Raw genomic sequence first — 26,670 nt, 5'->3', positions numbered from 1 at the left:
TTTAGAATGATCCAAGGATTAATCAAAAAATATGAAGCAATTCCTTTGTTGACTAATCAATCTCTGCTTAACGTTCTGCGATTTTTCACCTCTCTGTTTATGCAGTGTGTAACAGCAAATCAGCTTTTATGGATGTCACGGCAGATAAAACTATTTTTGTTCCAGAAGTAATTTCTCCAACAATATTGCTTATTATTTGCTAAAATTTCTCTTAAACAGGTTTTCTGTTGCTAATGATAGCTCGTACCACTGTATGCTCACCATTTTGCTTTATTAAACATACATGCAACATTACTGCCATAATATTTTTAATCAGTTTAATTAAAGAATGTTTGACAAGATGAAATTGTTGAATTACTCACTGTTCTGAAAAACATTTGTCATTAATAGGATGCACTTTTTCTTATGTAAGAAACAGTTTCACATTACAGTATTTTTACTGGAAAAAGGGATAGGATTGTAAGAGTATAGAAAAAGGTCAGCATTGGGGATCTGACCTTCTGTCAGATGCAATGCAAAGGAAGACTTGCCAAACCAAGCAAGACAATGTGGCTCTTCAAAAGAGGACAGGAACAGTGGGGAGCAAGCAGTATTTAACAGTTTGTTCAAGCACTAGATCTGATTTTATAAGCCAGCTCCTCCTCACTGAATTGCTTCCAAAAAAATCTTGGAAAAGATTTTTCAATGGAAAGGCTGCAGAAAGAAACTTGTGAATCACTAATGTACAGAAACGTGCAGCTGGAGCTGGCTCAAGGCTTTCTCAGTGGCTGACAGCCATTCTCAGCAGTGATGCCAACCTTCACAGCAACCCCCCTCCGACAGCAGTAATAGCTCATCGTGGCCAGCCTGGCTTTGCAGGCAGCTGGCACAAGGAGAACGAGCAGCAGGATCACTGTTTTCACCATCCCCCAAGATCTGCTGGCCTGGGCAACCTCCCTGCTCTGCTTATGTCTGCAGTCAGTCCCAAACTGCATAAAGACATATACTGTGTTCAGTTTTGGGCCCCTCACTACAAGAAGGACATTGAGGTGCTGGAGCGTGTCCAGAGGAGGGCAACGAAGCTGGTGAAGGGCCTGGAGCACAAGTCTTACGAGGAGCGGCTGAGGGAACTGGCGTTGTTTAGCCTGGAGAAGAGGAGGCTGAGGGGAGACCTCATCGCGCTCTACAACTACCTGAAAGGAGGTTGTAGCGAGGTGGGTGTTGGTCTCTTCTGCCAAGTAACTAGCGATAGGATGAGAGGAAATGGCCTCAAGTTGCGCCAAGGGAGGTTTAGACTGGGCACTAGGAAAAATTTCTCTACTGAAAGAGTGGTCAGGCCTTGGAACAGGCTGCCCAGGGAAGTGGTTGAGTCCCCATCCCTGGAAGTATTTAAAAGACGTGTAGATGAGGTGCTTAGGGACATGGTGTAGTGGGTATGGTGGTGTTGGGTTGACGGTTGGACTCGATGATCTTAGAGGTCTTTTCCAACCTTAATGATTCTATGATTCTATGATATTGCCAGCCATTACTCCATTTTTTTTGTTATGATACACGTGATGCCAGCATAAAATTCTCCCATTCTCCACACAACCTGACACAGTCACCAGTCCAATGTAAAAATACCATCATGAAACGCAGAATAAAAAATACTGCAGACAAACTCCACAAGTGAGTAGAAATTTTTTAACTATAAACAGATTCTATAATCTTTGACAAGATTATTCCAATCTCTTATTAAACACCAAGAAAAAACACTGTACTTATTCATGAATCATGGGACTGTCCAGTTTTATGACTGGAAACATGTTTTTATGAAACATAAATAAAAATAAAGTGAAATTTCTTTCTACCATGTACCTCTTAGTATAGAAAAGATTTTATGCTGGTAAGTTTTTGTATGATGGTTAAGCATTAACACAAATATAACTAGACATATAAACCATGTTTTCTGACATTTTTATCCAAATGCAAACTCTTCCTCTTCCTTCTTTTTTAATAGATTAAAAAAGAGTATACTTCCTTCCACTTTTTTTTTTAATCCTATACTTCCAGTTTTCATGTTAAAATGATGGATTTCTAGTTTGGATTTACATATTGAAATTCTCTTTGCTATCTGTTGCTCTGGAAAAATATGCAATTACTCCTGCAATTACAGAAATAATAGAATTGGCATAATTTATAAGCACTTGACTCTAGGAAGTAAAATCCTGAAAAATACCTGAAGAGCACTAAAAAAAAAAGCTGTATCAGCTGGTACCCAGTGAAGGGAAAGCAGCATTTGCCAGCTAACAAACATAGCGCTTTGACAGAAAAGACCAACTACAATATTAACCTGAAACAATACAGAAACTGCAGTGGGAGTTTCACCCATTACTGTCTTTATGATTGTCTAGAGTGGCATCTAGTGGGCATACTGTAACCTACATATTGAACGAAAAATGTAGTAATTAATTTTTGTCTTAAAAATTGTTAGTAATTTAAATAGTGTTTGTTAACAAAATTAGGATTTCACAAATTTTGAGGGACTGAATTTTGTTGAAATGATGAGAGAGAAGGTGGTGAGGAGGTAAACAAGATGCATTTTTCCATCAGCACCATGTATATAACTTTGTTTATGGTGGTAACAAATGTTTATTTGAGTGAGAGGGCATTCAGACGATAATTGTAGAAGAGGAGATACTGACGCAAGAGAGCTTCAGAAAAAAAAGCAGGGGTTAATATTTCTGAAGTTGTTTAGTATCACAGTAATGGACTCTACTATTTTACCTGACAAAATCTTGTGCAGGTAGATGGTTTTTGTATGAAAGTCTATATTAATTAGGAATGTATCCATTCTCCAAATAAGACTTCCAGCAATCTGTGCAGCACTGTCTGGCTGCACAGAAAGACCTACAGTGAATTCCTTGGCTAGAAATTTAATAGAGCTGCTACAGGGAAGTTGGGTAATAACAGAGGAAATCAGGAAGTGGGAGGTAAGTGCAGAGTCCTCTACTATGTAAAAAAGTAAACACAGTGTCAACACTGGAAGTGCTTCAGATTTTTGCCACCAGTATGAAGTACAATCTTGCAGCTATACTGCTGTAACTAGACATCTAAGAAAAAACTGCAATGGTTGTACAAATATTTTGATGAATAACTCAAATGCAGTAAAAGACAACTTCAAACACAGAGCTCAGGAATAATTCCTTTATTTTCTTCTCTGGTCTTGAATCTTTCTGCAAACCAGTCTGACAAAAAAAGCTGCTGGTAGAGGACTGGGAAGACATCTCTGTAGGTAAGAACTGTATTTTTAAATCACCTGGGAGAAGAACTCTCGCCTCTCCAAAAACTTAAATTTGCAACACTGCACTTGCAAATATATGGCAATTTATGTACCCAGCAGAGGTACAAACCAAATGACAGCTGAAATCCATCAAATCAACATGTTCAACAACCATCAAAGCACAAAAATACTGTCCAAAAAAAAGTGGTCCAAAAAGTGGTCAAAAAACACGGTCCAAACATGGCTGCAAATATTTTTTAAATAAAAAAATGGCTGTTAAATTAATTTTGATGAAATAACATGAATGCCAGAATAATCAGTTTTGCATTAATACCTACATATTTTTGAGAAAAATGGGTGAAAATATTTTAAAATTAAATTGTCATTAAAAAAGGCCCTTTTCTGGACAATTTTGACACTGGTTATTGAAAAAAATAAGTGGCAGTCTTTTTGCCAGCAATTGCTGCCAATAGCAACATTTACCAGCAGCATTTCTGGCAGCCTCTGCAAGTGGGTTCACAATCATTCAACCTCTCATTTCCATTATGAACCACCCACTTTAACAAAAGAGAGAGAGGCTCTGGCTCTTCCGTATGCAAATGCTTCCCAGTACTGATACTTTACATTCGAAAGGTTCTTTATCCACAAACCAAAATAAAATACATATGCATATGTGTGAACAGGTATGAACAGATACAATACATACAGCAACAAGGTTTGGCACAGGTGGTTAACATGTTAGTTTCTCCAGTTTCCAAATAAACAATGAGTTCTGGAGATTTTATTTCCTATGGAAATAACATTGTTAAATAATTATGAAGACCATTTGAGGATTTTAATTCTATCTGGGAGTTCCTATTATCCCTCTGCCCTATGCTCAATTGTTCTGGATTGCTGAATGTTGATGAAAAAAACAGACAACTAAAGTATTATGTTTATTCATGACACAGAAAAAAGAGAATTGCTCTGATCTCAACATAGTTTTCTTTCAGCCTTCATGCTAAGCCATGTAGGACTAGCGGGTGAATAAGGAACACAAAGTGCTGGAAGAGAAGTGGAAGCATGCCCAGATGTGAACAGCAAGATAGTGCTGATGAAAAAATGAAATACGTGCTTCAGATAATTGCCTCCTGCAAAGAGTGAAAGTATTCTGAACTCTGTGGCCTCTTGCCATTACTTATTTTTGTCCCACATCAAAAGAAAGTGCGACTGGAACATTGTACCAATTCGTCACCCGTTAACAGATCGCACTGACGAACACTACAGAAGTTCCATCTAGGCTTTACCTGTTTTGCAGATGTATTTTGTCCAGATTCAAAACATGAGCATGTATGCCTACATCTAAATACCTGTATATACACACAAATGAGTTCACACTAAAAATACCTATCCTGGATTTCATGTAATTATTTTCATGTAATTTTAATACCTTAGACTTTAACTGAAGTAGTTTTTAACAAACCAAGCAACGTTGATCCTTTCTACTTGGGACAACCTAAAAATAATAAAATTTTCCATCAATCAAAAGAACTGACATCCTTTATTCAGTACTTGAAGCATCAGAAACATAATAAAAAACCACCCCACAAGGTTCCTTCAGTTTCAATTTGCAGTGGTGGCTGAGGTATTGAAGCCCTAATTTTCTAAATACCCCGTTTTGCCTTCATACAAGTGTTAGTTCTGATAAAATCGCAGGACAGTTCTTCAGTGTAAATTAAGTACTGTGACGGTAACTCCATTAATACAGATATCCACCACCAAATAAAGTAGGGTTCTTCAGAGTTTTAAAGAAGCTAAGGCAAAACCTTATGGCATGACCACAAAGATGCTCTCCAAAGAAACATACGAAAAAATCTCCTTTCACTTGTCCAGCTATGATTTTTCTACTTAGAATTACAAAAGAATTTATGTTGGAAAGGACCTGCAGAAGTCATCTGGTCCAACTCCTTGCTCCCAGCAGGACTAACTTTGTCATTAGATCAGGCCGTGTCCAGTCAAGCTTTAAACATCTCTCTCCAGGATGGAGGTCCTATCCCTCTAAGCAACCAATTCTACTTCACTCACTCACATGTAGCTATCATCTTTCAGCCCTCGTGATCTATGAACACTAAGCTAAACACAGTTTTACTGAGGGCCACTGTATTTACAGACTATTAAGTCACTACACAGTCTTAATGATCCCCTGGTGGTAATGTTTTGGACAAAGCCTTTTTAAGAAAAACTTTCTTCCCAGATTATTCAGCTCCACACTGCTTCCAAAAGGGACTCCACCAGTCTCATGTCCCTTCTTCCTTCTCTCTCTCCTGTTCCACTTACTTGAGTATCCCCTTGAATTCCTGCAAGGTTTGTGCAACGGCTTTTGGAAACGTTGCTTGAGTCACTTCATACATTACAAACATTTTCAGCAAGAACTGCAATCTGGGATCAAACCTTTAAATTGAATTGAAAATTAATTATAAGAAGGTGGTACTTTCTATAAAACTTTAATGCAAATCGGATGACAACTCTGGTGATTAAAGGGAAGGGAAGGGAAGGAAATACTGGTTTAAGAAAAATTCAGTTACACGTTCTTATGCTAAAACTAACAATTTTGCCTGCAGCTAAATCAAATAATGTATTAAGACATAGTACAAGCTCTTAAAAAAAGGCTTTAAAAACCAACCAAACAAAAGCTTAAAAAAAAGCTTTAAAACGAAAGCTTTTTAAAAAAAGAGCAGTACTTTGTCTGACAAGAATCTCCTCCTTTTCTGATTAAAAAGAACCAATAATGGTTCTTAATAAACTTCTTAAAGGGGTTGCAAATTACCTGTCTGGATAGGATATATAAATGAATTAGATCTTAACAATAAAATTGGTTCTATCTGCTTTATTATTCAAAGTCAGTGAAAGCCGAGCCAATAAACCACCTACGAAATACAAGTTTTTAAAGTTATATTAACATTACTATTTTAACAAAGGAAGAGACACTTCAATGATTCTTTTATATGTGGCTTGATTCATCAATGAAAAGAAATTGCTTAACAAGTAAAATAATGAAAAAAACAGTTTTCCTAAGGCATAGAGATGCATATGTTAGATATTTGTACATATATAGAATACATAATATGTATTCATAATGCTGTGCATTAGTGAAATTCCTTACTCAAAAGTCAAAGTGGAAGGAATATTAGTTGTAAATATTAGCATCATTTATCTCCAATCCTGTTAAAACTTCACATTTTATAACTGTATTTCTATTTTTTCTTAAACCAAAATGTATCAGCTCTGACCAAAATAATCTATCTGCATTTTCCCCCTAATTTATTTTGAGCAATGGATGTTCAGAATACTCATACTGATTTAATTCTAAAAATTATCTTTTATCAAGGAATACTTATGCTGTCCAATGCCTCTGTAGCTTTGCAGCCTCTGACAATACCTCAGGAAAGACAGTATTTGCTTTTTCATAGTTCAGAAAATTTCAAAATTTCACTTAGCCTATTAATCCGAAGTGAGAAATTGTATCCTGTCTTTTCTGTTTTTCCTCTAGGAACACAGAAAAAGAATGATCTCTGCCTATAAAAAGCCCACATTTTTGTAACCGCCATAGACCTATACAAGCTATATGAAATCATATATGCGTTAAGACTTTTAGTGCGCTAACGCGGAAGAAAAATATGTACAAGCATCAATACATACCTTCCTTTATTTTGCCATTTCCAATACTTAACAAGCTCTGCAAAGATAATGAAAACCTCTTTTTTATGAAACCAGATTTTATAGGTATACTGTGATGCCTCTAGTCCTTCCAAAACTGCAAGTGGTTACTGGTTCTCTGATAAAGCTGGAACTTGTTTTTGCATTTACCGCATGGTCTCAGTGCAATTTTGTGTTTTTAGAAAAGCTACCCGTGATATATATTTAAATGCAGCATATCCTGGAATATGGGTTAATATACTTTATCTAGAAAAAATGCTTTATTTAGCAAGTTGATTTTAAAAATGGAAAAGTTCTAAACTGTGCTTTTTGATAAAACTGCAAATTTCTCCAGATTTGCTGGTATAATTCAGAGCAAAACCCTGACCTAGAGGACATAATACATCATAAATTAATTTACCAGAGAGATGATTCCTTCATTTTTTATCTCACCTCTAATTCTGTCAGACTTTTCTGAAAAAGTGAAAAGGTCAAACATCTGATAATTTAACTTATTACATGTTCTCCTTCGTCACATCATATCATATCAGACTGAGGGACAATTTACTTAATTTACAGTACTATTAATGTAATCAGTATATTATGTCCTCTGGATCAAATTTTGTCCTCATTTCCACCAATGAATCTAGATAGACGTACCGTTTTATTAAGGGCAGAATTTGGAACAGTTAGCTACCTCTCCTTTTACATGTATTTAAGAAGAGAGAGGCATTTCAAAACTGTACATCACCTGCAATTTTTGAAAGATGTTTAAATATACTGTCCTTACCAACTCTTCTCATTTTGTATTTATGCACGAAAATCAGATGCTTAGTTACGTACAATCTAGACAGATACTTAAGAAAAGAGAGATGACGTGTTTCCCAAGTACTGCCTGTTAGAGGAATCATAGTTAAAATACAGTTGGGCAGCCAAGCATGCTTTTTTTCAGAATTGAAGCCCCCCACTCTTTAGCTGCAGATCTTTGTCATGGGAGTGCAATTTCATGGATGTATCATTTAAGAGTCATCCTACACAGGAGTCTGAATAACAGGCAGTCTGAACACTCATCTTATTTTTATGTATGATGTCCCCTTACAGTGTAGTTATAATATATTCCTCAGAACTTTTAATACTTAAGTCCTCAAAGGGCATGAAGACAGAAAGTGTTCCCAGCTCAATCCCACGTATACCCAGTGAGTAAAAGCCCTTGAGAGACGCTAGCAAAGCCTCTCAACTCAGTATAGCCTCATCTGATTTATAATCCAAATGTATTTCTCTTGAATAAGCTAACCAAGGGGAGAAATGGATTTATAACTGAGAGTCTATCAGACACTACATTTTGAAATACAAATCAAGAGTCTTAAGCGTTCTAAACCAGTTTCATAATGATAAACACACATGCACCGAATGGCAAATGATAATTCTTACAGATTTATGTTTACTCATGAAAATGAGATTAATGAAAAAATGTATTAACTAAAAAGAATGCCACAGATGAGTAAAAAGTATAGTTTTCTTTGTAAAAACATACTACGAAGAAAAAGACTTCAGGCAATAACATGCAGTGGACTAATTAGAAAAAGGAAGTAGGCCATCTTACAAAAACCATTGTTTAATCAGGCCATGAAAGCAAGGCAAAGGGAGTAGCAGAACACTGCAAGTTGTCGAGTCAGATCTTTTAATTTCAGTAAGATGCACACAGATCAAAGAAGGATTAGATTCTATCATAGTATCACACTGATGGCATACATATGAAGAAAGTAGGGTATTTACACACACTCTCTCACTTTGGTGCTAAAATTTTAATACTGTTTCACAATTTAAAGGTAAGTGCGAAAAAGTATCTCTTGGCTGATTACCAAAGTCTCCAACTTAAATTACTGTCTTCCCTACTAAGTTTGTCACATCCCAGTGAAGAACAAAAAATTTTTTTGAGATAAATTTCTTAATTCAAGGTGTCAAACAACACATTTTCCCATATTTCTGCCACACCCACATTCAGACAAACTATGCTTTGCTTTATGTGGGATAAATAAACCCATTTTTCTCCCATGCATTCTGGGACTGCAATGTTTAGAGATACAGGGGAGGGAAAAGGAAGGGAAAAAAGCAGTGCTCTGGTGTACCAACAAAAATCTACGCAGACAGGCTACAGCTTGCTGAAAGCCAGAACTAAGCTGCCCAGATGGGTGTTAGCTCTAAGACAGTCTGGATCCATCCCAGAGCTAGAGTAACACAGGCCTAAGGCTGCTGGAAGGTGCTACTAGGGTATGAATGTATGTACGGATGTACCAACAAAACCTGGTATAAATTAAAGTTATGAACGTATTTTAAACTGAACGACAAAAAAATTCAGAAGTTTTCCATTGCTGGAAGAAACATAAATAGTTTAGCAGCGAGGTGGAAGAACCATCTGCAAGACTATGAGGAGTTTTACAGCTTTTGCCTCCATGAAGTGCTTCAAAAGTGAAAACTTAAAAAATCAAACCAGCTTTATGAGTAAAGTGATCTTTTTCATAATAGTTGAAAAGTAGTTATAGAAAAGATATCACAACTTTGGCATCACTTCAGTCATTGGAAAGCCCAAACATACAGGAAATCTTCAGTCAGATGTTCTATTCAGTTCACAACACATGAAACCTTTTAGCTTACAAGAGCACAGAGCAAGATTGTATACTCCAAATGATTCAGCCTAGCAAGATATTGCTCCGTCTTCTACAGTAGGGATGCTCTAAGTCAGGATCTGCACACTGAAGTTATCTGACAAACCAGAGGAAGGGTCTGAGCAAGCCATCTAACTACAACAGGATACACTCAATAGGGAACCAGAGTCTGGTAAACCTCTCCCTATGAGACAGTTCCTATGAGAACTTCTCCCTGTGAGAAAGACAGTATGAAAACACAGTGATAAATACTGAACATCAGGAAGTTTGGAAGTTTATTTTGGATAGTTAGAATAGCATTTGAAAATTATCATAACTAATTTTTCTTTACGTGATTTCCAATATATTTTGTCTTGACTTGTCTAATTAAAATGCGTAATACTTTGTGTTGACTTTGTGGCTACAAAAGAATAATGCAAACAGAAAAAGATAGAACCAGACATTTCTGGCTTGGCTTGAAATGAGCCACGTCTGACTGAGTTTTCTTTTTATCTACACATCTAGCTTCCAAAATTACAAGAGATTAAGTTGGCGCAGATTACATCATCATTTTTGTAAATTCACAGCTTTGAATGATACAGCTGATTACATAACTAATGTAACAATATTTTTCTTTTATGGAAAGACTATAAATGTAAAAGCTTTCAGAGCTCTGAGACTTTATTAACAAATGAATCCTGAAGAAAGTTCAGCATACAAACATGAATGTGCAGGGACACTTGTTTTGCCTTGTTATGTCAACTATCCTCTTAAACAATGAAATCAACAATGCAGCCATGAAGAACATTCAAATGTGTTCTTTTTTTCACCTAACTTTTGTAAATATGTGTTAAAAGACTTGCATAGGACAGTGCCAGTGAGTAACTCACAAAAGCTTGATGAATAACTTAAAATAGTCCTCAGGAAAGACAAAAAATATCTAAACATTGAATAATCTCCCTACTCTGTAAAACAGCATTCAGAATACTGGATACTAGTGTGCTTTGCCCCCTCAGCTCATCCAATTTCTTACTTCTATTATTTTTTGAAATAAAAATACAATATACATCCTATGCTTTAAGTGAAAGGAATGAAGTTTATTACTTTAGGGTCTGTTCTAGCAAAGAATCTATAAAATTTGTCTTCCTTTCCACTGCCTATTTTTGTGGCTCTGCTACATAACACTAACTGCACAAACAGCTACACTAAGAACATTTCTCTACATGCAAATGTATTCCCCTTCAACACAAAATAGATAGGTTTCTTTGAATCCCCAATGGAGTGGATCAGCTTTGCCATATTTGAAGATTGATGCCCTGCTCCCCTCTTGATCCCTATAGTGCTTCTCATTCCATTGGGTGCAGTTGTGTATGACTGCTGGTACATGTATTTGGAAAACACCTGGGACTGGACAAGTGAAGTTATTTTTTCTTTAAAACTGGTGTTTTTTGCTGATGCTTACTTACCTCATTGTCTGACTCCACAAGCACTTGATCATATTCACTAAGAGCTACTAGGAACATGATAGATGTGACGTTTTCAAAGCAATGTATCCATTTTCTTCTTTCCGATCGTTGACCTCCTACATCCACCATTCTGCAAAATTAACATCCACAACAACTCTATGAATATCTCAACAGATAAACACATAAGCACACACACAATGACAAAATTCAAGAGTTTAGTTGAAAACACAGTTTGGTTTGTTTTTCTTAATGATTTTTTCCACTGACATTTAATGGAATCTGTTGTAAGTAGACAGCTACTCATATTTGCTTTTAAGTCTGATGTATTTTCTGTATTTAAATTATTGTGGGTCTCAAAACCGTCAGATTTCTGAGATACAAAGTCCTCACGAGCCATCATTCAGCAGTGTATGCCCTCTGTATTCAGCAGAAACAGATGTGAACAGAATAGACTTGGTGGTCTGCCTTTTTCCCCCCAAATTACCAGAGTCCATATTCCCAACTTGTTAAAGCTGCCCCATTTTAAGAGGACAAATAGAATACAATACGTATTTACTAAAATTTTTAATAGCCAAAATTAAAACTCAAATTTGCTCGTAGTGTATTCCCACTTCAACCCGTGTCTCAGTGTAACTAAACACAGGTGTCTAACTTGCAATTGCAATTGCATAGTTACTTTTAAAACAACTGTACTTGCACTCAAGTAGGGCGATTTCTCTCTAAAGGAGAGTAATTTCTCTCTGAAAGTCAACTACACAAGTGGTAACTTTGTATTCCATAATTTACATGAATTACGAGGACACATTATTGTATTTTCAGATTGTTATTCATAATGAAACTTTGATATATATTATTGAAAAGATGAATTGCAGGTTTTCTATCAGTAGTAACTACCTTCAGAAAAGGCAAACTTAATTGTGTTTCATCCTTTTGACATCTTTACCATTAGCTCCTTATTATATGTGGACAATTACATGAAAATATAATGACAAAGCTCAAATTTTAAAAACATAGAGTAATTGCTTTTTATGCACTTTTAACCAATATCCTATACATGGTATTACTAATGTAAAAGGAAACAAAAGAAACAAAGCAAATGGGTGTTAGAACTTTTTTCTACCTGAAAATGACGCTTTGTAAGTCAAATGGATATTCAATGATCCCTGTCGTTGGGACTCGAACTCTGAGCACATCTTGCTGAGTTGGCAGATAGGTGGAATCTGCTATGCGGTCCAAGTCATTAAGATAGCTATACACAGGGAGAAACAACAGGAATGCAAGACAGTGACACCATCATCCCACTGAGGAAAAGAGAAAGGAAGACTTGGGAATGGAAATGGGCTGTGGGGTAGGAAGAAGTACAATAGAAAAAAGAGCATTATCGACATCAAAGAGGGGACAAAGTATAAAAATGTGCTCCATCCTCCCTTCCTATATGCTTTCACAGCTTCGAAGAAATTCTACAGAAGGGTAGCATAATTATTCTGTTTTTTTTCATACAAGTTTGCTTGGCTTTCCCATGTAAATTCACCAAAGATTCAAAGTTTTCAATTACATAATTTTAGGCAATTTAGAGACAAATAATATTATAAAATGTGTGAGAAATATAAAATTGCACAGTTTTATTTGAATACGTAACATTTTTCTTGATATTCATTCTGCAGTGTCTACACAGATACATGGATAGACAAACATGAATCTCTCAAGGAACAATGAACTGCTACAGAATAGATCATTATCAGTTATAAAATGAGAAGAAGGTAAATGGTACTCTTTGGAGATTAAATAAACAAAAACTTAAAAAAAGGAAAAACCCACTCACTGACAAATTAAAAGACTTTCCGTATCTCGTTATCAGAAGGCAGCACTGACTACTTAGTGGAATCTCTGGCACCTGAAAGTCCTGTATTTACACTGAAACTTCTGATTAAGTTAATAAGCCTGCAGTACACAAAATACATCCCAGTCGGTTAGCAAATAACCCAAAATTGCTATAAAATTGCTTGTAAAGGTTCATTAACTACAAAACAAAACTCTTCTGCTATTGATAATAGTGGGTTTCAACCATAAAGCACCACTGTACTGGAGGTTTTAATTAATTCTCATAAAACAGATGCTTCAAAGAAGAAGTGTACCAATGCGTGTGTGATAGCCTGTTTGGGTCCAGGAGCTGGACATCTCATGAAATCAGTGCACCAGGCAGCTTGGGCTCTCCCCAAGGTAGACGTCTGGGAGAAAGACTGCTGCAGGAAATGAAGTTCTTGGGCAGTTGGTTACTTCCCAGCACAAGAATGACCTACGATGCCCTCATTCATTCTAGGGGAGGAGAGCAATGGTCTTGTAATTTATTGAATAATGACGAAGTATCACTAAGCTCTGAATATGTTCTTTTTCTTGTAGTTATTAGTGAAGGTGCTCTTTTTAAATAAACCCACACAAGAAATAATTAGACTACTTCTAGATGCTCTGAATGATTCCTTAATGAAATAGTGAGAGCAAGTTATCCTGAACAATGACAGAAACAAAGCAGTTTGATTTCTACCTTACAGCAAACATAAAAAAGAATTGATTTTTCAGGTGTGGGAGGGAGCCAAAACCACTACCAATTATCCCTCACTATGATTTTATTCATGAAAAATTAATTCAATAGTAAACATTGAATGTGAGAAAGTTACACATAGTTAGAAAGATGTATTGAACCATATACCTCAGATAATTCTGAAAATATTTTCTGAGAACACTGATTAGTTTCTGACAATAAGAAAAAATCTTGCGAGTCTGAGCCTTTGGTTCATCTGCCCTCAGGTGTTTTACACAAAAAGCAGAATGGACAAGCACATCATCAATTTGTTGGTGGGGAAAAAAAAAAGTATAAGGGAATGAAATCCATAAACACCACAACAAGAAACTGACAGAGACCTTGAACTAGCTTCTTTTTCCCTCCCTACCCCCCAAAAAATTGGTTTTGGTTTTATTTTGTGACTGTATTTTGGAAGGGTACAAAGAAGCATTGTGGGTCATTACATGCTACAGTGGTATTCATGAAAGCAGGAAAATTTTAACTGAATAAATTGGTAGGTGGCCCATTTACACAATCGTCTTGTTGCATTCCTTTGGCAAGCTTCAGCTGTGGTCTCCAGCGTGAGCCTGGTTACCACACCGCTGCACCATCAGCACAGTGGACATGTTACTAAGACAGGCTGTAATGCACATCTGGTTGATTTTAGAAAGGCAATGATGCAAAGGATATTATTAAATACTTAAATCTCATTTGTGTTACTGAAATCATTAGACGGGCAGATGAGTATTTTTTTGGTCCTAAGACAAATAGCTGATGTTATTAAGTTCCAGAAGCATTGATTTATCCTTAAAAAATACTTATCTTTTCCTCATTCTCATTCAGTTCTGCTCAAATTCTGCTCATTCAATTAATAAACAGCAACCTTCTCATTCATTTGCTCACCCGTAGCACCTTACAGAGCCTATACAGTCCACAGAAGAGTCCTTATGCATCCTTACGGAGTCCTATTTCTTTCCCTAGATTAACAGATCAAAGGATGTTGGGCTCTCTAAGAAGTGTCCTAAATTATACATTCAAATCCAGAATCAAGGAAGCAGTGTCAAAACCAGTAAGAGCATCTCACAGAAAAAAAATCACATAGCAAATCACAAGCAAAATTTTTTAAAATCTTAGTGCTACTGACAAATCATAACCACATCCACAGTCCAACAAAAGCAATTTAGAATACATCCTGCATTTTTTATTTTCGAATAATGACATTTAGCCCCTACCACTTTTCCCTCTAACTTAAAAATTAATAAACAAACATATCATTGCATCCTTTTATTTAAATGAAAATGTCCCAGTTCTTTGTTTCACAACCTTACTTTTAAATCTTTTATTATTGCTATTTTCATGCTGTAAGCATAAAGCAAATAGTCAATGAAATTCTTTTTAAGTAGAAAAAAAAATTTTTTCTTTTAAATTTTGATTTTTTTTTTAACAGAGACATTTCTGCTGAAGAATTACTTGTGCTGGAATTCAGATTTTAATGAAGTTTGTGCATTGCTGCTCTGAATCCAAGGAGTAGGTATTTTCTGCTACTGACTTTAACAGTTCTGCAGATCAGTTACACTTCCTGTTACTGCATGAGGATATGTAACTTCACAGTCCGCTATCAACTTCAAGGGGATTAAACATGTTTCTGAAAATCACACTGAAAGCTTTGCCTGCAGCAGCGACACAAAGTTCCTGTCAAGGTACTCTAAAATCACTAAAAACTCCTTAAGTCTCTTTTAAAATTCATGTAACCTCTAAAACAAAGTAACACAATTAATTAAAAAAATCTATTATCTTTGGATAAAAACGTGTCATTGGGATTGACATCAGGGTCTTTCTTTTTTTTCCCCACACGAAAGCTGGTGTTTAAAGAAATTCTTTCATCACCGGGGGAATGCAGCACTGCTTTAAGCAGCACACGGCTTTAAGCATCCTACAACTTATTAAACTAGCAGTTTATTTATTTTTAAATTAATTTAGCAAGCAGCAACTTTAAATAAAAACATCAAAACGTGCTAGCTAATGCCAATTCTTTTCCACCTTCAACTGTGCTGGCTCAAGCCCCTAGCAGCACTCCAGCAGCACCTCTGCCCATCCCCAGCTGCCAGCTCCTTTGCTTGTGCAATGGCTTCATAACACATTTCTGTCAAAATGATTTGGAATAGTGAAGAAACACTATTGAAACTGTTCAAATTAAGCTAGTTTATTTGATGGATACAGCCTGAAGTCCGTAAGCTCCAGCAGGAAAGCAGGGTGGAGTTACTTCCTCCACTGGCTTATCTGCAACCAGAAGAGGACTTATGAAGCCAGGGCTATGTGAAATGTCTCAAGTCTCTGAATTCAGATGGGTGAGGAGTGAAAGAAAATGAAGATTTTTATTGACTTTTTTGTATATCTGCTTATTTGAAAACCAATTCACCATGCTTTAAAGCACTTACCTAATGCAGCCCTAAACAAAGTACTGACAAATATATCGCTCACCTGGGCAAACAAATCCTGCACAAAAGATTTAAGCACGTAAGAGATACGCACGAGGTACTGTAGGATATGTGCCTAACTCAAAACATACATACAAATACTGCAATCAGCCTTTGCAATGCAACTAACTCTTCAGCGTATAATAGAAACGGCTACACACGCACTCTCGCAAACAAACCACAAGACTTGTCATAAACATGAACTTCCACAAAAAAAGTGTTGCCAACAATTGCCTAAACCAGATGTTTCCTCAGTTTATTAACTTCAAAATTTAAAATCATAATAATGATATGGATATTGGAAATACCCTGGCAGCTGTTCTGAGGGCTAGTCCAAAAGTGGGTAACTACCAGCGTTACCACCGGGAATTCAGTTGTACAGGTCGCAGCAACTGTGCAAGCCATTTAGGTCTCAACTATATGGCACTCTGAGTTCATTTTTACCACCTGCTAAGGAACGCCTTACTTTGATGAGACACACTGTAGCTATATGGCCTCTCACCCAAACAGGACCTACTCACTAGGCATTATACAAAGGAACAAAAGAGGGAAAATTGCATAAAATTACTTTAAAAAAAAAAAAAAGCGAAACCACATAGATCTGAGTAAATTTATAGTACAGACCAAGTTTAAAAAGTTAATTATACCTGTAATTAGTTCTGTAAAAATGGATTTTAGTGGCTGCTGAGGTAATTTTCCAGGGGGTTGCCACAGCAACAGGCAGAAGGTGCATTACCGAGGCGATGCGTGTGTAATGAGCTGCTGGCAACGGCCCTCCCTTGACGTCAGGAGAAACTGCCACCGTCTCGCAGCACGCTTGTGATCTGCACGCTGACCAGCAGCGGAAGAAGCCTTTTCTTTCCCGGTCAGCACTGAGAGAGAAGTACTTATTTTTAACGCCCTTTACATCACCTATGACAAGGTGCAAGCCTGCAGCCAGCTTCAGGGACGCTGGCAGGCTGTGGAGGTGCTGCCGATACCCTTGAAAGTGAGCACGTTTCAAAGGTACTGTTTGTCCACATTTCAAAATAATCAGCAGGAGCGGGATCATGGGAGTGGACTGACTGGCTCTGCACTTTCCTACATGCCTGTCCCATATACAAATCAAGCAAATAAGTGAGACTCCTAACCTCAATAAACAGACCAGAGTTGTTTTAACCAATAAACTTCTTCAAGAAGTTAAATATAACCCCCATCACCATGAACAGGTAGCTCAACATTCAGCCTTAATTCATTTCCCAGAGCTACATCACCTAATGAAGACAGATCATCAAAACTTATTTGAATTTACTTTTAGTGAATGAGGTCTTGAAGCACCTTCAACGTGAAGAAACATGGGACAGGCACTTCAAACAAACACCCTCTTCCAGCCATGAGCTATTATTTTCCAGCATCTTTGAGGTCAGATTTTTGTTGCAAGTAATCGGGTGATAAAGTAGCGTCTTCTCAGGAATAATTCCGTAAGATTAATTTCTGTAACTTTAAACTAAGTTTAGTGTATAGCCTAATTAATCAGGAGAAGGCATTAAGACATGGGTAGAAAAGCTACGGCCTTCATCCATCTATAACACTCATTTCCCTTTCTGAGGTTAAATATGAGATTGCTTTATTCATCAATACCGCCTAATAACTCTTCCCGAACTCAGCAGGCAAAACTGATGCAGCAAGATGCTGAATTAGCATTCACTAGCGCACTAATAAACCTTAGTGCTTAGAAGGAGTCTGCCTGCGAGACCTTGTGAGCACAGGAGAAGTCCCTGGGGACCAGAGTGTCCCTGAAACACACTGCTGAGGAGAAGGGATCTGCTGGCACCACACCAGAAACACTCCAAGAGGAATCTCTAAAACAAAACCAAACATGTTGAGATAGAGGTAATTTTTGGCACTGATAAAAGGGTCAGACTAAAACCAGTAAAGATGACTTGTTACCATCCAGCCAGCAGACAACATGACTTTCTTCATCTATACGGGGAGAATGAGAGTACAGGGGAAGAGGGAAGGGACAAACTCCAAGAAACTCTACAAAGTTTGTTGTTCAACAGAACATTTGTTGGGCGATTTCAGTGTTACCACAGCCATAAAAGCAAGGCTTACCAGCAACATTTCACATGCAAATGCTTTTACTCTGTTCAACCACATGTAAGACAGATACCGCATGGCTGACTTTTTCCAAGTATGATAGTAACCATAAACATATACATCTTTTCAACCCTAAAGCTCTCAGGTTTAATGCAAAAAAAAAAAAGTATTTTCCTCCACAGGTTATAGGTATGACCCTCTACAAAATGCTCTCTCTCATACACAGACAGTGGCAGTGCAATAAAACCCTAACCAAAGTCTGTGACTAAGGCTAATTAGGCAAACTATTTAATAAGATTTGATGTATCTCTGTCCTTTGGAGCCTGGCTATTCTGGAATTGGGTGGAGCTATCCGCCATACTGTTGGTGGGGTTTGGTGTGGGTTTTGGGGGTTGGAGTTTTTTTGCTTGTTTGTTTTGCAAAACTCTGAACTGGCTGATGACACTACCCCAAACTAGCACTAATTTTGACCATGTGCTGGAAAACAAGCTTTGAAAGGGAAAAGCTTTTTTCTGCATTTTGAAAACGCGTACAACTTGCTTGCTTTTCAACTCCACATATGCAAAATGTTAAAGTTGCTGTAGCAGGATTTTTTCTACCTCACAGAGCTGCCAGAATAACTGACACAAGTATCCTCTTTCCTAACATGCAGCAGCACAGTAAATGGAATCAATTTTCAGTGTACAAACACAAGCCGTGAACAAAGCTAAGTGTAAATAAGTATTGGCCGCGTTTTCAGAATTTCTGTAGGGGTTTGCATTTCTGAACCTCTACACCACTGGTGAAAAGTTGAGGCATGTTTACCAGTTTCCAGAACTATCTAATCTTAATCTAAAGCAAACACAGTAAACCTAAGATCTTTGCAGTGAGGTAGGAAGAAGCACTGTGTTCTTTTTCCCACCCAAATCCCACCTAGCTGTCTCCCTCAATTTCCTACATGGCTAAAAGCCAACCTTAGCAAAGGTTAAAAAAAGAAGTCATCAAATAAAAAAATGCTTGTGCAAACTTTTCTCAATAGGAAATGCGGCTTAAAAATTATACAGATATTAAAAACATGTTCAGTATGTTCAATAAAGCAGTGCATTAAATAATAACAAAGTAGGGTATTAAATACCCACTGGCATACCTAACACAGGGGTAGAACTTGAGGGAAAATTATATTTAATTATCTGAAGTGTTAAAAAACACAGCCATGGAAGGGAAACTAAACAGATATCCTCAGTGCTTGTGTAGCAACTAGAAAGTCCTTGGTTGGAGTTACACAATGACATAATGCTTCCATTTCATGGGACCAGAGAAAGACAAAGTTTTTCAGCAAGGCTGTGGGACACTTCCCAGTTCTAAACACTTCCTACTTTTTCTTCATGAAGGGAAAGTCCTTAGTGTCATATTGGAGAAAAATGGTGATGAATCTCCACAAATTCTAGTTGCAACCCAAATTCTGCAAGTTGTCACATAAATGTGAATTGTTACTTACGACAACTGTCTCTCTTACTGACAATAGTTAAGACTGTTGCCTCTCCTTTCTTTAGGCTTTGAAAAGCCATGATATAACCAGACTGTTGACTGGTAACCTGTTTACATTCAGGTTAAGGTCTTGACATCCTGGTACAATACATATTGAATGATCTCATCTCACACAGCTATTACTTAAGGCAATCCACAGTGTGGTGTTGGTTTACATCTGTCTCACACTACACTCACAGTATCTTAAACGGAAGTGGTTTAGTGGTAAGTAAGCGGCTAAGTCACCCCGTAATGTATATGGGAAGTGAATAATCCCTATTTACCTGATGTGCTCTTGACTTTACCACAGAGAAGTCTAGAAATTGCTTTTAAAAACAACATGAACACCCAACCTTTGGAGCATCCAATGGCAAGGGAAGAGAATGGAATGTATTTGCTGAGCCTCCAAGAGGTTCAAATCAACTCCCGCGATGCAGGAAGTTTTCTTTCTTAGACGCTACCCTCACCTTTTCTGGTAAACACGTATCTGACATATACTTCCAGAGTACTAGCAGTGGGTATAAAAACATCAAAAGTGTAGCTAACAATGAAAAAGCAGGTCAAAAGATGACAGAAAGTGAAAGTAAAGAAACATACAGGATATATTAGAAACCAGAAACAGAATTTAGAAACAATAAAAGAAACAGAAAATACAGAGGAAGAGATTTAGGAAGACAATGTATAGTAACACTGATGGGCGAAAAAAAGCAATACAGGGAAAATACTACTACTATAAAAATGCAACTCAACTTTCCTGAGAAGATGAGAGGCTCATGCAAGGAGTAAGTGAAGAGCATGTGTGACATATTGACACATGCTTAAAAATATTGACACATATGCTTACAAGACATATTGACACATATGCTCATGAGAGATCTGGTGGACAACAAACCATTGTGGTTTATACACCAAGTCAGAAGAAGTTACTAAGACTCACCAAGTCAATGGGCACTAGGTGCTTAGTTGTCTTACTGCCTTATGAATCCCAGTAGTAAATTCTGAGCATTTTGTTTTCTTGCTTTGTGACAGGGATTTAAAGCTAGCAAGTTCTCTTGAGTGTTTTATTGCTAAAGATACACACTTCATTTTTGAAACAGTGTTTCTTTGGTTTCTGCTAATTGCTTTTACTGGACTTACATACCTGAAAAAACTCTACTTGCAAGCATAAATATACGAGAGGCTCTTCTAAAGACTCATATACAGTGATTCACAATTCTAATTTAAAACAGATTTTGCAGAAATCTATAGTATGAACTATAATAGGTTATAGTTAAAGTCACCAAATCTGAAAAAACTCATGTTAAATTGCTAAACATGTTGAGCTTGAAAAATATCCAATCAACTAGTACATTTCCCTTTTTCAAGGCAACGTACTAGCAATTTGCTTCTATAGCTACTTAATGAATTATTCCCTACTATTTTTAATACTACTCAAAAGATCCACTATAGTGACAATTGCATTAGAACTAGATCAAAACTATGGTATTCAGCACAATCTGATCTGATGATTATTTGGAGAGTAAGTAATTCTATTTTTATCCTATAAGGCAAGCACACGAAATACAGACATTTATTTCAACTTTAAAAACAGTATCACATCTGTTGTGGAAACAATTTTAGGACCTACAAATACAAGAAATTCAAAGTATAAGACAAGCTCTGCTTCACCTTCTACTTATGCTTGCTGCTCATTTCAGTATGGAAACAATATGAAAGTATATTGTCAGCAATTTGTCTCTGAAATGTTCTTTTCACCATTTATGCACCCTAAAGTTTTTCACTTTATGTAATATTCTATTTGTTTTCTTACCACTAAAAATCAAAACACAGTATGGTATCTTTGGGGTCAGTGAGAATCCAGACAATACGAGATGCCACTGTGCTCTGCACCACTCTGCACCAAAATATGCATACACAAATGATAAAAGTGATAGGTGGGGAAGGTAACCAGCTCCACAGGACAGCAAACTGCATAGGACAACAGGAACCCTATGCATGGGGCAAATATAGCAGAAGAACATGGTGTGGTGATAGCATTGGAGCAAATCTGAGGAGACCTACGTCATGCCTCTGTAACTCTTGAGCTGCCTAAACTGTACCAGCAAGATACTAAGAAGTTTGTCTTGACTAAATAAAGTGTTGTGCTAGATAAGAATCCTCAGACTACTGTGCAGATAAATGTCATTCCAGACCTCTCATGTCTATAGCCCAGTTCCAATGAGCTTAATGGGAGCACCATGGTGCCCTTTTGTTCTCCTGTGCCTTCCTCAATAAGAGGTTTCCATTCATGCACACCTGACAAAGGGAGACTGGAATGATATCATCAGAATGATTTTCATAGCTAATACAAAAATTCACGTGGACACCACGGAGGTTTTTGCCACAGCTTTAGTAACTAACTATGCTGTATTTTTTAATGTTGGTCAATGTCAAAAGGTCATCATGCCTTACCATCATCCATTTCTTTGACAACAGACGAGAAATTTTATCTGAGCTATATGCTACAGTACTCAAGAGTAACCAAATCTCATGGAGTCAGTCTTCAGGCAGCCCTAAGATTCCAATGTTAAATTTCACAGCACTATTTTATCAGATTCCTTCCCCAAGAAACTAAAGGCATAAGATTTCAGTCACAGTTTAGTCACATATGCATCTTCATTATTGTTGATCTATAATAAACAGGGTTTAACTTAAAGTGCTTTTCCTGTTGTTTTCCTGGCAGCCATGTTCTTTAAAGTTTAGGCTTTGTTTCCATAAAAGAAAGGCAGTTCAATAAAACACAAGAACCCTTGCTTAGTACTATTTACCTCACCAGCAGGACTTTAAAAGCAATCTGTGAGGAAAAAGGTGAAAACCTGGGAAAATAGGAGTTCTGGGGCATTATAATTTTTATGAAATGTATGGAAGTCTACCTTGATTGCAATCCCCAGTATTCACTACTGCCATACTACATGAAAGTATTTTTGTCCAGCTTGCATTTCTGAGTGTATGTCAGAGGAGAGTAAGGGCTTGAACAGGTATAACAAAAAAACCCCGAAAAGATCAGTGATTAACTATCCCTAGTTAGAATCTTACTTTAAGACTTCAAATGATCACAGACTGTCATTCTGTGAAACAAACACAGATACAATCCTAAACTAGATGTACTCCACTCCTTGAAGTATCCTCTGAATTCAATTTCGTAAGTATATATTCAGGTATGTTTGTGCTGCATATGCATACAAACATGTACACAGACAGTATAAGAAGCTAAAAAGTAAAAATTACTTTGTTAGAAACAGAAAATGATATATAGTTGTTTGTAGCCACCATGTACTTACTATTTAGTTGAATCCGATAATTGATACTCCCGTCGTCTATCATAACACTCCTGAATTCCGGGGTCATTCCATAAGCTTCTTATTGCATCTACATACGGGTTCTCAAAAGTTGTCACCTTCTCTACATCGACTTCGCGAACTAACTGTGCATGAGCCTAATTCAAAACAAACAAAACAGTAAAATTTACTTCATTTTCTATGTTTGCAGATATCTCATATACAGTGAACACGATTAACAGGAATAATTTTTCATATTGGCCATATCACCAACGTGTACGTGCAATTTGAAAAATCAAGTACCACAAAGGAGATTGTGAAGATGGAAAAAGGAGACAACTGTTATAAGGAATTCCAGAAATGAGACAGAACAGAAAAAAACTTTACTTTTTTATGGAAAGTATATAGATCTCAACATGGATCAGCGTATTGTTTACCTTTCATGCTAAAAGACACTGTTGAACAGAATACCTACTATCCATTCTACCAGCTGAACCACTTATTAGCAACTGAACCCAGGACATTTGAACATTAAGATAGAAAACACAGTAAACTCCCAAAATATTCAAAGATGGATATTTTACCAAAATCTGTATTAATGTGAATGAACTTAGTGATGGTGTAGGAAGAAAACAGTAATGTTGATTTATTGGGGAAGACCTTAAAGTAAACTCCGAATGGATGAGAATAAATAAGAGTACTGAGTAAATTATGAATGACTGATGATACCGTGTGTTCAAACAAAGACAAATAGTGCTAAATATGATATTATGACAGAAAGTGAATTAATAAACATACATATGGGCCCTTATTTTAGACTATGCTTACTCCAATCCAGTATTATTTAGATTAAATGGAGGAAGCATTCACATTAAAATTTGTATTTAATTAAGCTCATTTTAAAGAAAGCTTTCATTTTTAATTTTCCAGGTACAATGTTAGAGTATATAAAACACGCTTTTAAAATGATGACTAGTTAACCAACTTGACAGATTTAGACTCTGATGGTAGCTGAGAGAATGGAAAGGAGAGATGAAATTTGCTTTTCAGAGAGATTGATAAAAAAGTTCTTAATGTTACCACAAATGAAAAAGAACTTATTACTAAAAAAGAAAAGCAAGATTATTAGAAGTTGTCTCTAGTTCAATTTGTACTATAAATTATGTAGATCCTTAAAAAGTAATGTCTAAAATTGGGAGTTGTTAATAGAAAACAATCCCTAATAAATCTATCACCCTCCTAAATACTTAAAATTTAGTTAAATAAAGTTAAGTAAAGAAATACAGCAGAACTATTTCTAATTTGTCCTGGAAGTTGTAACATTTCAGTAACAAATTTCATTTCAGCAACAAATACATGAATGTACGTATCTGTGTAGAAATATACACATATGCAAACATACACACGCACAGAAGACAACAGATGAAAACTTGGTCAAGCAAAAAAACTGAGGGATTCAACTCTCATACCTAGTCTGCATTTGAAGTGAGGACACAAACCTCTTTCCATTTTAAATTAGGTGAAGGTATACTGAAATAAGTGTACTTGTTATTTTTTAATAAATTTATGCTCTGTTTACACACATACAATCCCCACCCCCCTTTTTAGACACTCCAGGAGAAAGATGCTACTGCTCATTACTTTACAAAATATTAAACCTGCAACTATTGTTTACTCAAGAGGAAATAAAACCCTCCAAGTTCAATGTGTCAAATGCATGTCTTATAAGAGATAAGGAGAACATACGTTCTCTGTTATCAGAACCCAAATCTCCGAAGTTCTAACAAAGGGTATTTTCTTCCAGATCATGTCCACGCATCCCCAAATCACAAACGGTCCCTACCTTCTCACAGCAAATAACAAGAAATGGTACTCTACTAAACACAAGCCAACATTCTTGTGAAACAGGGTAATTTTTTTTTTAATTATCTTCTATCTTATCAAGCTCAGTCCTGTGTTCTATTGCCCTTGTGTACTTCCAAAAGAACGATGCTCTATTTGTCACAGCTTGTGACAAACTGATAAAAGAATACATTCAGATATTGATTTTTTTTTTTTTGTACTTGAGCTCTGAAATTATGGCCAACTGATATCAAAATGCTAACAGAGCTAAAAGACTAACTGACTATTCAAAAGCTTTCATCTGAAATCGGTCATAACTGAAGTATTTCTCCAACAGTTCCCTAAACATTCTCTAACAGGTGCTCAAGTATTCTACATTTGTGGAAGAGAAAAATCTTAAAAGATAGTTACTTTATTCAGTTACCTATCTATCTGACTTATTTCTAAAAAGTTGTCCAAGATCTTGCATTGTTTTATTATCACTTCTGTATGTTCAGCCAGTACAAACTGGTCATTAAGATGTAACTACTAGTTCAGCTGTAGTATTACACAAACAATATCTAGAAGGTGTAGATGACTTATCCGTCCAATACACTTTTGACATCAGCAGTCAAAATTTCCCATGGCCTTCTGGGAATATAAGAATACTTGTAACAACTTCCACATTATTTGCCAGAAATCTTATAAACACTCATTCAATTCTTTTTAGCCAATCACATCTCTCCTAAATTTAAGAGCTTCTTCACTTATTTCTACAAGTATTTAAAAAATGATCCCAGAATAAGAACACTGGAATTTCTGGGAATAGTACTGGATTCTAAAACCAGGAAATCTGAGCCCGAGGAGATACCAAAATAGCTATCATTTCTCCTTCTTCTTTCCCCTCAGAAAACTATTGACAGTATTAAAAACTAATTCTGAACTTGAATAGCATTATAGTTTTATGCAGGTCTTTCTGACAATACTCCCTTGGCCACAATCCATTAATAATAAACACATTTTCTTAATCTCTAGGCTTCATCATGTCAGTTTTCTACTTATTATTGTCATAATTTTTTGAAAGCTCCGATGCTTCTTAGGGACTAATTGGGCCAGCCAGTGGATCTGGTCTCGTATTCTCTCTGTACGTGCATCAACCATTTGGAGGCTTACAACAGTGGCTACAATCAACGTAGCAAGCATGGAAAAAGGTTCATAGCTTTGTATTTCTTTTGATATAGTCTCTGTAATTTTCCCAAATTCGCACTCTAACCTACCAGTATGATTTATATGAGGAAGACCAGGCAGAAAAGCACAGTCTATTTCAAAAGAAATTCCTCTGGGATCTTAAATCCACAGGAGAAAGCAATATGCTTGAGATGCAGCCGGCAAGGTTGCTTCATATCAATGGTCTCTGTGGACTAGCTGATTTTAAGGTGCCCATTTAAAGAATTCTCTTACATGGGACGCAACATCTTCTGTTTTGTAAAAGGATTTCCCAAACCAACCAGAAAAAGCCTGTGGCTGTCGTGCTTGGCTGTCAGTAACTAAAGGATCAAGCACAGTGATATTAGTTAGGTCTGGATAGTAATTTACATCGATTGCAAAATTGAGAGCAATGGCATGTGATCAGACCCAAGGAGTCCCAGAGCTGAATGGAAGTCATTACAAAGACATCATCATGACCATGAATTTGTCTCTTTTGTGGGGGGTGTGTGTGGTGTGTATAATTCTTGATAATGCAGCTTAAAAGCAGAAATGATTATTTATGCCAGCTCAACCACGAGTCATTTACAGATTCAGACCCAGGTGACTTGTAATCTACGAGTGTTGTTCATACAAATACTTTGCCTTATAGGGCTGTATAGCAAAATATGCTGCTT

The 26,670-nt window shown here is 36.6% G+C and overlaps 1 protein-coding gene across 2 annotated transcripts in view; it reads right to left on the bottom strand.

The window, feature by feature from the left end:
* The window catches only part of LOC142075712 (guanine nucleotide-binding protein G(q) subunit alpha), a 130,817-nt gene that overhangs the window by 17,677 nt on the left and 86,470 nt on the right, over positions 1 to 26,670 (bottom strand). For both annotated transcript variants that reach the window (XM_075137496.1, XM_075137497.1), the window contains exons 3-5: positions 22,970 to 23,124; positions 12,148 to 12,276; positions 11,028 to 11,157 (exon numbers count right to left, since the gene is read on the bottom strand). In XM_075137496.1, coding sequence (XP_074993597.1) covers positions 11,028 to 11,157; positions 12,148 to 12,276; positions 22,970 to 23,124 — 414 coding nt within the window. The remainder of the gene's footprint in view (positions 1 to 11,027; positions 11,158 to 12,147; positions 12,277 to 22,969; positions 23,125 to 26,670) is intronic.

This window comes from Calonectris borealis, chromosome Z (assembly GCF_964195595.1).
Source record: "Calonectris borealis chromosome Z, bCalBor7.hap1.2, whole genome shotgun sequence".
NCBI lineage: Eukaryota > Metazoa > Chordata > Aves > Procellariiformes > Procellariidae > Calonectris > Calonectris borealis.
This window is presented reverse-complemented; position numbering and strand designations above follow the sequence as displayed.